General features: G+C 42.9%; 1 protein-coding gene across 2 annotated transcripts in view; it reads left to right on the top strand.

The window, feature by feature from the left end:
• The window catches only part of DCX (doublecortin), a 111,200-nt gene that overhangs the window by 79,497 nt on the left and 15,805 nt on the right, over positions 1-15,898 (top strand). For both annotated transcript variants that reach the window (XM_054039875.1, XM_054039876.1), the window contains exon 6: positions 12,810-12,904. In XM_054039875.1, the coding sequence (XP_053895850.1) occupies positions 12,810-12,904 (95 nt within the window). The remainder of the gene's footprint in view (positions 1-12,809; positions 12,905-15,898) is intronic.

The following is a 15,898-nucleotide window of genomic DNA, read 5'->3' as shown; positions in this document are numbered from 1 at the left end:
GACCGGTGGCCAGGACCCGGACAGAGTGAGTGCCACTGAAAATCAGCTCGCGTGCCGCCTTCGGCACGCGTGCCAGAGGTTGCCTACCCCTGATCTAGAGGCATCCAAATCCCACCTCCTCAATGTATCCTCCAACAATGAGTTAGCTAATCTATAGGAAGAGGCCAAACTATTTTCTTAGCACACTCGTGCTCTCCCTTTCTTTACCAGACATATTCAATCTTGTTTTCCCATTAACTGTAACAATAGCTACCTGAGTTGTCTTGGTTCCAGGCCACTTCTTATTCATTGTAATGAGACTGTCTATTCGCTTCAAGGTTTTCATCCTTTTGCAATATCTCTGAGATGTTCAATCTTTTTGTGTGTGTAGTCACTGATGCCAGGAACTAGAACTAACATTCATTACAATAAGGAATCACCTCAAAATATTCAGTAGGTAACCAGCCATATTCCTTATGAACCAAGCTTTTCCATGAACCAGGCTAGGACTATAACAGTGTTTAAAAGAGAACTGGATAAATTTATGGTGGTTAAGGCCATTAATGGCTATTAGCCAGGATGGGTAAGGAATGGTGTCCCTAGCCTCTGTTTGTCAGAGGATGGAGATGGATGGCAGGAGAGAGATCACTTGATCATTGACTGTTGGTCCACTCCCTCTGGGGCACCTAGCATTGGCCACTGTCGGTAGACAGGATACTGGGCTAGATGAACCTTTGATCTGAGCCGGTACGGCCGTTCTTATGTTCTTATGTTCCTTTCCTTCTCCAGAGGACAAATATTGGATTGTCACAGAGGCACAGGGTGTCTGAGAACCAATAATCACATTCTACTGATGAGAGCAAGCTTTGTATCTCCTAGGGTGTCCCTTCTTCCCTCTCACTGATAGAGTTGTGGCAGGCCTGTACATTTAACTTCTGAGTGCTGCCTGTGTCATTTCTCTTTTGATACAGTGGCTGTTCCCAACATTGAGCAGACTGTTGCCATATGATGGGTCATTTCCCTCTGAGTCTCAGACTGAACTTCCTTGTTGCTTTGACACTGCTGGTTTCTCACATATTATCATGGCAATGTGAGCTAATCCACTGAATGTATCAAATTGTTAGCAATTCAGAATGTACTTCTGTAGAACCTTTTTCCTTGTCCTTGTTTTCCGTGAGCCAGATGATGGCCCAACCTTTCACCACAATCGTCCAACAGTCTCCCAGATTGCTGTCCCTCAGTATAGAGGGAAAGCAAGATTCATGGAGCTGATAAGAGCAAGTAGGTCTGGGGCAGAGGTGAAAGTAAGCTGGTACAGTCCGGTAGGGAGTACTGGCAAGAGCCGGTACACCGCCGACTGTACCCAGAGGGGGCAGCTTCCCCAGTCCGGCGATTTAAAGGGCTCAGGGCTCCTGGCAGTGGCCGGAGCCCTGGGTCCTTTAAATCCGCGCACAGCCCCGCTGCTGGAGCCCTGGGGTAGCAGTGGCAGCCGGCAGCTCTGGGGTTCTGGTGGTGATTTAAGGGCCTGGGGCTCTGCCACTACCACAGCGGAGCCCCTCGCCCTTTAAATTGCAATCAGAGTTGTGCTGCCGGAGCCCAGGGGTAGCGGCGGCGGCGGCCAGGAGCCCCGGGCCCTTTAAATCGCTGCCCGAGTCCTGGGGCTCCCGGCCAATGCCGCTACCCCGGGGCTCCAGCAGCGGGGCTCTGGCGGCGATTTAAAGGGCCCGGGGCTCCCAGCCACCACCGCTACCCCCGGGCTCTGGCAGCAGGGCTCTGGCGGTGATTTAAAGGGCCTGGGACTCCGGCCGCCGCTACCACAGCAGAGCCTCGGGCCCTTTAAATCGCCGCCAGAGCCCCGGGGCTCCCGGCCGCTGCCGCAGCTACCACTCCGGCGGTGATTTTTAAAAGGCCCGGGGATTTAAAGGCCCACCTCTTCCAGTTGAGACCCCTCCCCTTCCGGCCAAGGCCCCGCCCCCTGCTCAGGACTCCAGCGTACCGTTAAGTCCTTTAAGTTACTTTCACCCCTGGTCTGGGGTGGAGTCAAGTCTCTGTACCTCTGCTCCCACAGCACCCACCAGCAGAACTAAACTGGTGCAGGGAGAGTTTCAGGGACTAGTAAATTGCACCTGAAAAGAGTCTGCAGCAGGTTACTTTCCCCCCAGGGTAAGGGGGAGCAGGAAAGGAATTATAACTCAGGCTTTTACCTAACGGTTCAGTCTAGCCCTCCATAATTCAAAAATTCAGAAAGGCCGATTCTACCCATCTCACTCATGCTGAGCAGAACCTTACTGCCAAGAGAAGGTCCATTGGTTTCAATAGAACTATTCTCATAGTAAGCTATTATCCAGTGTAAGGACAGCACAATCTGACCCAAAGGTAAGTTTCCTTAGAATTTCTGTTTCCTTTCCCTATGCTATCTAGGTTGTAAGATACAAATGGAATGAACAGATCTGGAACTCCAAATGCAGGGATCACAGGTGACTAAACACCCAGGGCCTGATTGTGATCTCACGTACATCACTATAAACTAGTGGATCCCATTGTACCTTATGAAATGCCTTAGAGCAGTCTAAAGGGTCCATAAAAGGAGGATTAAACTGCCCTGGCAAAATAGGAGCTGACAAACAGCTGTCATAGTATCTATATGCTGTTCTTGCTCCTGTCCCCTGGTTCAGGGAGCATGTTGGACGAAGAATGGGTAAGAGGGGGCATGGCCCTAGAACATTGTTTTCTAGTTATTACATGCTGGCGTAACAGCCCGCACATGGCTGTTACATGCTGGTGCAATTTAAAGCAGCCCCCAAGGTAGTTCTACATTATGCCATTGGTCAGGCAGGCCCTGGGTATGGCAGGACTGGGGAGGCACAGAGGTGGCAGGAAAAGGAGAATGTGCAATGTGGGCCAAATGATTTAAGCCAATGTAAAGCCAGCATAAGTAAGATCAAAATTGGGACAACAGATCTTTAAAACCTGGAATAATTTAAAAACCAACAAAAATACAGAGATAAATCTTAGGTAATGAGGTCAGGCGGAAAATGTTGGTTTTGTCATTTATCATTTGTATTTCTTTATTTTGAAAAATGTATTTAATCTATCAGTAACATTTACCAAACTCCCAGGAATTCCTCCCCTAAACCGTTGGCATTAAACCCATACGATAACTCAGATTTAGCAAGATATTTTCGGATCAGAACTATAGTGTGTATGAAGCAAAAAGCAAGAGGAAGACCAAGGACAGGGTAGGCCCATTACTCAATGAGGGTGGGGGGTGGGGGGAGAGAGCAATAATGGACAATGTGGAAATGACAGAGATGCTTAATGACTTCTTTGTCTCGGTTTTCACCAAGTAGGTTGGTGGTGTTTGGATGTCTAACGTAGTGAATGCCAGTGAAAATGAAGTAGGATCAGAGGCTAAAATAGGGTAAGAACAAGTTAAAAGTTACTTAGACAAGTTAGATGTCTTCAAGTCACCAGGCTTGATTAAATGAATCCTAGAATATTCAAGGAGCTGACTGAGGAGATATCTGAGCCATTAGCGATTATCTTTGAAAAGTCATGAAAGACGGGAGAGATTCCAGAAGACTGGAAAAGGGCAAATATAGAGCCAATCTATAAAAAGGGAAATAAGGACAACCCAGGGAATTACAGACCACTCAGTTTAACTTCTGTACCTGGAAAGATAATGGAGCAAATAATTAAGCAATCAATTTGCAAACATCTAGAAGATAATAAGGTGATAAGTAACAGTCAGCATGGATTTGTCAAGAACAAATCCTGTCAAACCAACCTGATGGCTTTCTTTGACAGGTTAACAAGCCTTGTGGATAGGGGGGAATCAGTAGATGTGGTATATCTTGACTTTAGTCAGGCTTTTGGTACTGTCTCGCATGACTGTCTCATAAACAAACTAGGGAAATGCAACCTAAATGGAGCTACTATAAGGTGGGTGCAAAACTGGTTAGAAAACCATTTCCAGGAGTAGTTATCAGTGGTTCACAGTCATGCTGGAAGGGCATAACAAGTGGGGTCCTGCAGGGATCAGTTCTGGGTCCAGTTCTGTTCAATATCTTAGATTTAGATAATGGCATGGAGAGTACACTTATAAAGTTTGTGGATGATACCAAGCTGGGAAGGCTTGCAAGTGCTTTGGAGGATAGTATTATAATTCAAAATGATCTAGACAAACTGGAGAAATAGTCTGCAGTAAATAGGATGAAATTCAATAAGGACAAATGCAAAGTACTTCATTTAGGAAGGAACAATCAGATGCACACATACAAAATGGGAAATGACTGCCTAGGAAGGAGTACTGCAGAAAGCAATCTGGGGCTCATAGTGGAGCACAAGCTAAATATGAGTCAACAGTGTAACACTGTTACAAAAAAAGCAAACATCATTCTGGGATCTATTAGCAGGAGTATTGTAAGCAAGACACGAGAAATAATTCTTCCACTCTACTCCACACGGATTAGGCCTCAACTGGAGTATTGTGTCCAGTTCTGGGCGTCACATTTCAGGAAAGATGTGGAAAAATTGGAGAAAGTCCAGAGAAGAGCAACAACAATGATTAAAGGTCTAGAAAATATGAGGGAAGATTGAAAAAATTGGGTTTGTTTAGTCTGGAAAAGAGAAGACTGAGAGGGAACATTATAAAGTTTTCAAGTACATAAAAGGTTGTTACAAGGAGGAGGGAGAAAAATTGTTCTTCTTAACATCTGAGGATAGGACAAGAAGCAATGGGCTTAAATTGCAGCAAGAGAGGTTTAGGTTGGACATTAGGAAAAACTTCCTAACTGTCAGGGTAGTTAAGCACTGAAATAACTTGCCTAGGGAGGATGTGGAATCTCCATCACTGGAGATTTTTAACAGCAGGTTAGACAAACACCTGTTAGGGATCGTCTAGATAATACTTAGTCCTGCCATGAGTGCAGGAGACTGGACTAGATGACCTCTCGAGGTCCCTTCCAGTCCTATGATTCTATAAAATCAATGTTTTATTTTCAGGCTTGAAGAAATAATTCTGTCATGCCTTTTCACTCTTTTGGAGTTTTTGCCTTTGGTAGAATTCATGTGTCAGATCAGGGTTCAGTTGTACAAATATTTGTTCTGTGACGGGGGAGTCTATGATTTTTCCAGCAAGAAATGATTAACATCGGCATGGCCTCAGTGACTCACAGGGGAGATCAGCAGGGCATTGAGTTTAAATTTAAATATGACCTTTTCTAGCTACAGGGTCTAGTGGCCTAGGATTGACTTTGGCTCGGGGAACCAATGATCAGATCAGCAAAGGACTGTTTCTGGACTTTAATTTCTTGCTTCTCTAATGGGATAGAGCGACAAATGCATTTCCACAAGGCAGCAACAATTAGCAGAACAGATACAGAACATCAATCAGGCCTGACTGCAGTCCTGATTCCCAAGGGTTATTTTAAATGAATGTGTTAAAAAGGCAGCAGATGTCTTTGGGATTATGCACAATATTGCTCAAACCAGCCTGCTATCTAGTTCCACTTCCACTTACGCTCCAGCTAGCCATCAAGCTACACTATATACTGTACGGAGATATTACATGCTAAAAGCTACGTTAAAAGAATGTTAAGATTGTAAAATCAAGCACTCCAAAGTCAGGAAATCTCTGATTTAAGGTTGCCCATGCAATCTTAATTCCGCCCCTTTTCGTGCATGCATTATGATAGCCTTTAATTACATGATCACATACTATTCTTTCCATAGGACCCCTGCCTCCTTCAGTGTGAAAAATTGACAGTGGTCACTGAGAAGTAGCTATTTACTATTTTATTTTATCTCTATTGTTTGGTCCCAGGCATTACTACTGCATACTATACAAACCCTGCTCTGAATACAGAATTATTAATTTCCTCATTGTCTTTTCTATGGCACTCATCACTATAGTATCTGAGCGCTTCACAAAGAATGACTATTATCCCATTTTACAGATGGAGAAGTGAGGCACAAAGAGATTAATATCAGATTGACCATTCATTTTGGGTGCGCCATTTGAAATGCCTAGGCCCGGATTTTTCAAAGTACTTAGCATTATACAGCACTTTATGTTTAAAGCACAGCTCCCATTGACTTCACTTGCAGCTGTAAGTACTCAGCACTTCTGCAAATCAGACTGCAAGGCCTCAAGTCAGGAATCCAGAGAATGAGGAACACTCAATTAGTGACCATCTGGGGAAAATTTGGTTTAAGTGATTTCCCCAGCTTCATACAGGAACTCTGTGACAGAGGCTGAGGAGATAGAATCCAGTTCAGCAGAGTAGCAGGCAATTGCCTTAACCATGAGACTGTCCTTTCTCTCCCTGCAGTCCCTGCCTCATTCACTGTCCACCTTCCATCTTCTGCAACAAATGAGGCAGGTGTCTTACAGACAATAGCCTCTTGCACTGCACAACCCTGATTCATCCCTAGAGCACAGTCCATCCTGTGCACTGAATGAAAAAATAATATGTAATCATGTAGTTAAAGGCTGCATCATAAGGGGGCTGAACTAAGATTGCACAGGCATATATAATATTTTATACATATAAACAATAAAGGCTTAATTTGTATTCAACCATTCATTAATTCTGAAAGTTGATTATAAAGTCTGGTTTTCCAGGAGCTATGCATATAGGTGCTGGTAGCCCGTGATAGGTCAGACTAGATGATCTGGCCTTAAATTCTAAACTCTTATGACTCTATACAGGCCCAGATCCCCAGCTAACTTAAATCATCATAGTTGTATTGACTTCAAAAGAGCTATACCAGTTTGACCGGTTAGGAGAGTGGTGGGCAACCTGCGGCCCATAGTCTGCACACGGCCCATCAGGGTAATCCGCTGGCAGTCCACGAGACGGTTTGTTTATATTGACCATCCACAGGCACGGCTGCCCAGAGCTGACAGTGGCTGTGGTTTGCCATTCCCAGCCAATGGGAGCTGTGGGAAGTGGTGCGGGCCACAGAGATGTGCTGGCCGCTGCTTCCCGCAGCTCCCATTGGCCAGGAACAGCGAACCACGGCCACTGGGAGCTGCAGGCAGCCGTGCTTGCAGACAGTCAATGTAAACAAACTGTCTCACAGCCCACCAGTGGATTACCTTGACGGGCTGTGTGCGGCCCGCGGGCTGCAGGTTGCCCACCACTGAGTTAGGATCTGGCTCTAACACCTCACTATTTGGTCCCATTTGAGTTCAGAATACATTTTTAAAGTATGATAATGAATGGGATTTTTTACTACAAAGCAGAGAAAATCAGATCTATTTCCCAACAGTACATGAATATCCCTATTGCTATACATCAGTCTTGTCAGATTGCTGACTAAATGTCCTTTTTTCACCAGTGCTCATCAAATATTAATAGCATTTCTATAGCACTTATGTCTTATTGTATTAGGGAATTTCTCTCATCCCTTGCAGCAATTACATATTTTTGCTGTCCATTGATGCCTAAACATTAGCAATTCTACCAGTTCTCTGTTTGCGAGAGGGAAAATGTTGACACTGCAAAGAAATCTCATTTTACTTCTTTTTGTGTGTGTGTGTGTGTGTGTGTGTGTGTGTGTGTGTGTGTGTGTTTCCTGTAAGAAGGGGTTACTTTCTGTCTCAGGGTCAACAATAACAGTACCAAAAGGGCTGGTCTACACTGGGGGCGGGGACAATTGATCTAAGATACGCAACTTCAGCTACGAGAATAGTGTAGCTAAAGTCAACGTATCTTAGATCGACTTACCTCCCATCCTCACAACGTGGGATCGATGGCTGCGGCTCCCCCATCGACTCCGCTTCCACCTCTCGCTCTGGTGGAGTTCCAGAGTCGACGGGGAGCACGTTCGGAGATCGATTTATTGTGTCTAGACGAGACACAATAAATCAATCCCCGATAGACCGATTGCTACCCGACGATCCGGCGGGTAGTGAAGACATACCCAAAGAGACAATTTCAAAGTTAGAGTTGGATTTCCAGATAACACTGAGTAGGTTAGAGCTATTTTACCCACTGGCTTACATAATAGAAAAGCCAAGGTCCCCCGCTAAACAAACCTGCCGGAGATCTAAAATCTATTTGTCTGAATTGTCTTCAGTTTATATTTTATGTTGTATAGTTAATAAACTAAACTTTTATGCATCTGCTCTAAACGCTAATCTACTCAGCTTTCAAGGGTGAAGTAGCGCGAGTGACCACGGCCAGTAGGCAATCAATCCTATTTTCCAATACAGTTGACTAACGTTCTTTTTTACTGCAGAGTGGTTTGAAGTGAATTGTAAGGTCACTCCATTCTCCAGCTCTCCGCACACCAGTATTTTGAGCATATTTTAATAGAAATCTCATTCCCAAATGGTACAAATTTGTAATGAAGAGTGGCTATTAATGGTGACCTGACCTCTCTACCTATCCGCCCCTCAGAGTATCATTGAATACAGAGATGAAATGATACTGACAAATGTACGTTACAAAAATAAAGGGCCAAAGTCAGAAGCAAGTCATATAAATCTACACTGATATGACATATACTTTCTTCCGGTCCCTATAGCATGAGCGTTGCACCAGCTTAGACACTCTTGGACTCACATCCACATGTTAACATGTAACTTGCATTATCTCTAAATTTGATCCAAAGATATTTGCTAAAATTGGTATTAAAAAGCATCGTAGATGAAGTGTAGATAGAGAAGATACCTGAGGCCATCTTAGAAATGAAAGCAACTGCCCAGAAGTTAGTGGGGGGTCAGGAGCGTCTCAGGGACTCAGAACAGGATCGCTTCATTGGAGAATAAATTACTCTGGCATCTGACCAGAAATTCCAAAGAATTTATAATTCTAGATCTCAAAACTGGGGTCGGGGGTGGGGAAGCCATTGTGACTTTGCAGGAATGGAGCAGCAATGGGACTTCAAAGGCAGAATGTCAAGAAAGTTAGGAGCCACAGAAGTAAAGAATTAGGCTGAAATGGGCCTAGGTGCACAAGTGGTGTGAGAGGAGGAACAGGAGCCCTCCCCAACCTTGCACCAACCACAGTCATTAAAGCAGCTCCTCAAAGCCTTTCACTGCTTCCTGCATATTGGATTGTTACTGGGGGCTAATTTAACGCAGCCTAAATTTAATCAGCTCCACTATTCACTCAATAAGGGAGGGATCTTTTCCAGTCTTTGGCTTTAATGGTGAACATGGGGAAGTAAATATCCCTATGAGGCTGTCTGTTGCAGATAGGTTCTCAGGATTTTATTTTTATTTTTAAAACACTATAACTATAAAGTGGTAATTGGGAACAAAAAAATTCAGTAAATATTTTAACGGCAAAACACAAAACCACATAAAAAGGGATTCATTCTTAGCACAGCAGTTACACAAAACACCTTACTCCACTAACGACATGAAATGAATGGAGGGAAACTATTGACAGAGGATGCTAATGGATTGAAACAATGAATGAAAGTTGTGGTGGAAACACAGACCACTGTGGATACAGTACCGGGATTGTTCCTCATACGGAAATATGAAGACGAGGCGCCAAATTCTGGCTGGCAATCGGAGAGAGACATAATGGATTCTCAAACGTACCTATGGGTCAATCCTGCAAGGTGCTGAGCAAGCTGGCCCTAATCCAGCAAAACACGTAAACACAGGACGTTATCCAACACTAGTGAAATCAATGCAGAGCTTTGCCATTGACTTCAGTGAGTGCAGGATCAAGCCGAGACTTATCTTTACATATGTGAGCAGTCCCGCTGAAGTCAAAGGCAGAACTTATGTGATTGAAGTTAAGTATATGCTCTGGTGTTTTGCTAGATGGGAACCATAGGCTGCAAAGTAGTACTAATCAGAATGAGATCAGCCCTGTATATAGGCCTGGTAGTCTATTCCTACTAGGGCAAATCTTGAAGACTTTACTCAGTTTTCAGTCCGTCCTTATTCAGACTCAGGCGGAGTAGGCTAGGAAGTGGTAAAAACCTGATCCTAGAACTCTGCATTCTGTCCAGGAGCTGAAATAACCATGAGGGTGACAGGTTAAGTGAGTAAACATCATGAAATGATGACTGCCTAGGAAGGAGTACTGCAGAAAAGGATCGGGGGGTGGGGGCGGGGTTTGGTTTACAGTGGATCTCAAACTAAATATGAGTCAACAGTGTAATGTTGCCCCCCCCAAAAAAAGGCAATCGTTGTGGGATGTATCCAAAGGAGAGTTGTAAGCAAGACACAAGAAGTAATTCTTCCATTCTACTCAGCACTGATCCAGCCTCAGCTGGAATACTGTGTCCAGTTCTTGGCACTGTGGACAAATTGGAGAAAGTCCAGAGGAAAGCAATAAAAATGATTAAAGGGTCTAGAAAACATGACATATAAGGAAAGATTGAAAAAATGGGGTGGTTTAGTCTGGAGAAGAGAAGATGGGAGGAGGAAATGATAACAGCCTTCAAGTATATAAAAGGCTGTTATAAAGAGGAGGGTGATAAATTGTTCTCCTTAATCATTGAAGACAGGACAAGAAGTAAAGGGCTCAAATTGCAGCAAGAGAGATTTAGGTTAGACATTAGGAAAAACTTCCTAACAGTAAGGGTAGTTAAGCACTGGAACAAATTACCTAGGGAGGTTGTGGGAACAGATTAGACAAATACCCTGTCAGGGGTGGTCTAGATAATACTTAGTCCTGCCTCAGTGGAGGGGACTGGACTAGATGACCTATTGAGATCTCTTCCAGTCCTACATTTCTATGATTGTGAGGTCACTAAGTGTATCTACATATAGATTTAGGCCACAAACCCTATTTAGGCTGGCCCAGAACTGTAATATAGAATTAGTATTGCAATAGGTGAGGCTCAGGCTATCTGTCCCTGCCCAGGCAAAACTCAGATGACTTCATAGGTGTAAGTACCACAGATATGGGGCCTCATTCTCATTTCTGCTAAGGCTCCTTCACATGGCTCTAAAGGTATAAAGAAGTCTTAAACTGGGTATAAATGTCATTTTCTCCCACTTTAGGTACTTTGATGCTATTTATCTAAACACTTATTTTTCACTCCTTTTTCTGATCTTTAAAATTTGATACACCATACACCCTGCCTGCCACTGTTCACAATATTATGCCTTATAAATTGTATAGGCCTGATTTTCAGACAATTTACACACTCAAATTTATGCTCAATTACATGCCTCATTTGCACACGCAGTTGCCATGATTTCATGCGCTAATCCCAAGTGCCAAATTTTTGCCATCCTGGCATGCGTCTACTCGCAGTCACAGTAACTGTAGGCGCAAATTAGGCACACCCAAATAAGAAGATGACCAGTCCTATCCTTGTACTTCTCTTTCCTTCTATGTAAAACTTCAAATTAATTTTAAAAAATTGTTTGTTTGTTTTCTTGGCAAAGGAACATTCTGTTTAATGTATGTATATGGAACGTTAGCAATGTTTAATGCCATTTAAGAAAGCAATAATCAGAATATTTGATTTTTTAGTTTTGGGGATTGTACTGAAGGAATAAGCATCATGGCTTCTTTTTTGATATGATTTTATGTAGACTTGAATGGGAAATGTATTTTTAATACTTGTTTAAGTAACACCTCCAGCCTACTCCTTCTTGGATTACTCAGAATTGAAGGACCCCCAAAAATAATATACTTAGACATAGCCAACTTGACTCTGAATTCCCTTCCACCAAAACCAATGGTGTTGCGCCATTAAAAGCCATGCGAACAAGAACAGAATCAGGGTCTGTCTCCCCGGAATTGAAGCGCAGCATATAGAATCTAGCAAAAACATTACCAAATTCACATGAAGGAAACATATCCTTATGAAATATTTACCATGACGCTTCATAATATTCCAAGTTATGTGCTACTTTAAAGAACATCGGTGGCAGTAAGATTTTTCCTTTCCCCCATTTCATTTTTGGTCACGGTGTTTTGTTTTGTTTGTTATTTGCTGTAATTTGGTGTTTACTTTTATTTATTTATTTACCCTATACATCTATAATAGCTGCCTCTGGCATGGACCGCAGCCATTTCACTACTAGGCTATATGAAGACAGCACAGACCAACCCACTAACATTTTGTTCAGAGGTTAGGTTTAAATGAAGTTTACTTTTTTTAATGATTTATAAAAGTTGGGAAGATTTTTGTTTTCTTTAGTCGTTACGAAAACCCAGAAGGCCAGGTTGTAGCTTCGACACACAGGCCAGTGCTGGGTGCAGAGCGAAGCTACCTTGCAGGGGAGCTATGGGAAATGTACTCTCATTCCACCACCTTCAGGAGGGTACAGTATTAATGCCTCCATGCACTTGCCCACTCCCCAGCCCTGAGCAGTGGGCAAATGGGTGTAGCTATGTCTGTGCCCACATGGTGGCCGGCACTTCAAGGGTCCTTAGCACTAAGTGCAGTCCGTGGGCTTAAGAGACTAAGTTTTATATACATTTTAAGCGAATGTATGAATTCATTGGATAATATTTAAAGTTCGTGATCTAGGCCATTGCAGACTTTGATTTTCACTGATAACTCAAAGTACTGCATCGTTTAAATGGTATTAAACTGCTTGAAAGTCTGGAAGTCTTACAGTGGGTTTTTATAGTGGGATAATATTTATAAAGTAAAATATTGCCTCTCAGCTGTGGCAATGCCCTGTATTTAGAACTGCTGAAACATTCAATCCAGTGAATAATTATTTTGTTCTTTTGATTTTTTTGTTCCCTGCCTGAATTATAGATGAAATAAACTGAAGCCTTTAGATGTTATCGGTCTGAATGTTCTCCATCTCCCTGAAGTAGAGACATAATCTGCTTCTTGCTTTTCGTTGTGAATTCATTGCTGACTTCTGTCTTATTTTATGACAGCAAATGGAACATCAAGCAGTCAGCTGTCTACACCCAAATCCAAGCAGTCTCCAATCTCCACACCTACCAGTCCAGGGAGCCTCCGTAAGCACAAGGTATTACGTTTCTTATACCTTACTAAAACTGTTCCTAGCTACATATACCTAGACATAGAGACAAAATGGCTAAAACAAACCACGTTCTTGGGTGGCATAACTCCATGGGTTACACCCTCAGAGAATCTGGCCCATTACCTAGAATCTTTTTGTTTTCAAAGACCAAAAATCCACCGTGAGTATCTGTAAATGCACTTTGTAGGCTAATAAGGCAGTATGTCAGTAGCGCTGACTTTGGGAAGCTTTTTACTGAATGTAACAGAAGTGAGGGCTGTTTCAGATGGTTTTTTCCTCTGCAGCTGTTTTTAGCATTGGCCTTAGGAACGGCTTGTGCCTGTTTTCACATACAGTCAGTTTGGTACGTGTGGTTCTCTCCACGTTCCCCTGAACAACAGGAACAAGACCAACAAATCAAGGCTTGGTATATCCCCGTGAACCTCTGCTGCGAGGAATAAATGAACAGAAGGAAATGCAAGGCCCACAACTTTGGCCCCTCTCACTGTCCATCAGAGCTGTCGTCAACACTTGCACACTGCTGCTGCAAAAGCTAATGGAGAATCAGGATGGGTGTTACTTAGTTACACCAGAATTTCCTATGGAACCACAGCTGGGGTTCTCACTCTATACAAGCAACACAGAACAAAGCCCTTCATTTTCTAAGCACTTAATCCAGTACCTTTCACTAGCACTAAATTCACACAGTGCTGCATTTTCTTACCTGTCAATTCAAATCTCTAGTAGTTGTAAAATTTTAGGGCAAAACTCTAACCACCGGTGAAGGTCTGTAATCTGCCATACAGGTTAAAACTGGACCCAAACTGCAGAATTCAGAACCGAGTCCAGATGAGAAGCTCCCTAAAGTTAGGGTACTGTTTGGATCTCAGCTGTTGGTTTGAACTTATTCTCAGTATCACATATTTTGCATTAGACCGTCTTGCTGGACTACCAGTGCTATAGGTGGGAGTTCCGTGTGAGCTACTTAATAACAATATTTATGTTTGTAAAGTCCTTTCATTCTGAAAGGATCCCAAATCCCTTTACAAATGTCATACTTTCAGCACTGCTGAAATACATCCACCTTTAGGTGGATGGTGTATAATTCTGGGTGGGAGGGGAGATGAGGAAATTACATTTTGGCCAAAGATCTTGTGGCAAATTCCTGCTCTTACAAGTAGTGTCATGAAATCCTTAATGTCCCCATAGTAGAGATAAGATGTTGGTTTTAAGATCACATCCAAAACTGCACGGAACTCCGTTTATAACCCCCAGACAAATGAAGGGGCTGAACTGACCTTTCTGTGACTTAAACCCATGGCTCTGGGGTGTAGTGGTAGGATGGGCCATAGATCACTGATCCACGCCCTCTATTTCCGAGACCGAGAGAATGACCCCTGATATAGATCCCCAGTGTGGATCCGAGAGGATAATTGTGTCCTTAAACTGTATCACTCTGAAATAGTTTCTGGTGTAGTGATATGCACATTCTTCAAGTAAACCTTTCTATCTTGAAAAGCCTAAAGGGCTGGCAACTCTACACAATGAAAGAAATGTGCATGTCTAAATAGTGAACCGAATATTGCCTTATAAGGAAATTTAAAAAAAACAATAACTTTAGGTCATGCTCTATTTTACAGGCTACGAATTACTGTGTAATTACATTCTGTGATAATTCCTTTCTGGTGCAATGACTGCTTTTCCTGGTAACATCCTTTCATTTACCATGTCATCGGAAGGGCAGCAGGGAATTTTGTTACATATCTGTGAACTTGTGCTGCTGTCATCTATGACCACAGGTGGATCTTTTGTTAAAGGGTCCCTCAGCACTCACAGTAACTGGTTTTGCTGCTCAGCCAGCCTTTTGGCTGCATCTAGTTTGTCTTTCCCACTGGCTTCCTCTGATCTCTTTTCTGGGCTACGCTACCCCACAGACTGGGTATCCTCTTCTCCAAGGTGTCCTCACTGAATATAGAACACATGCTAATTGTTAATTTCAGGGGTGAAATTCTAGACCCATTGAAGTCAATGGGAGTTTTGCCATTGACTTCAATGGGATCAGGATTTCATCCTAGATCTTCCTTTGAAATAAACAGTCCTCTTCATTACCTGACTCGTCTGCTCTCCAGTCGCAGGTGGTTTTCTTTATCTCTCTGATAGTCTCCAACTCTCAAAGAAAGCCCTACAGAAGAATTAGGCAGTTACTTGGTTAAATCGCTGCTGTGCATTTTCTGAAATCAGAGGAATATAATTTTTTTTACTGAAAATAGGTGGGTCTCTTAGTAAAGAAGAACAATGATCAACATTCCTCATGCCTCCTTACTTCCTCATGGCTGAGGGCTAGTCTTACGCTTCAGTATGTAACAAGATCAACATGGTAGAGGCAGTCACTAGTAATGGATATAACATTTTAATTGATCTTTGATGGCATGGAGGGGTTAAGCCGGTGGAAATAAAGCAGTTTGGGCTGAAATTTGGATGTATTCAGGAGCACATTTCTTGAACAGATTCTGATTTTCAGGTTTGTGTGGCCCCATTGCTAAAGGCTGGGAGTGAACAATTTAAAAAATGTCCTTTTTTTAAAATGACAGACACCACCCTACTTTTGGCACTCGACTGTAATTGAATAAACAAATGGCCCTGGCAGACTGAGTCTGCGTTCGAGGGGGCTGAATTAAAACAAAACCTTGGAATAATCATAAGACAATGAGGATCCAAAAATCAGCTTAGTCAGGAGTTGACTAAGCCAATGAAAAGAATCCCATTGCTCATTAGGGGCCAGACTGTGCAATCCTTACTCACTTTGAGTGGTGCATTATTCTCTGAGTAGTCCCTATTTGAGGATTAGGGCGGTTGACTGAGGATCAAGGTGAGTAATGGGATTAGAATCTGGCCTGTAGTAATTCTGGGTCTGAATAAAAGCCCAGTGAAATCAGTGGAAAGTCTCCCATTAATTTCAGTTGCTTTGATGAACTACATAGCATGTAGGACCTTAAAGCA

The sequence above is a fragment of the Malaclemys terrapin genome, chromosome 9 (genome assembly GCF_027887155.1).
Source record: "Malaclemys terrapin pileata isolate rMalTer1 chromosome 9, rMalTer1.hap1, whole genome shotgun sequence".
Taxonomy (NCBI): Eukaryota; Metazoa; Chordata; order Testudines; family Emydidae; genus Malaclemys; species Malaclemys terrapin.
Note: the sequence above shows the minus strand (reverse complement) of the source record. Positions and strands in the feature narration are given on the sequence as shown.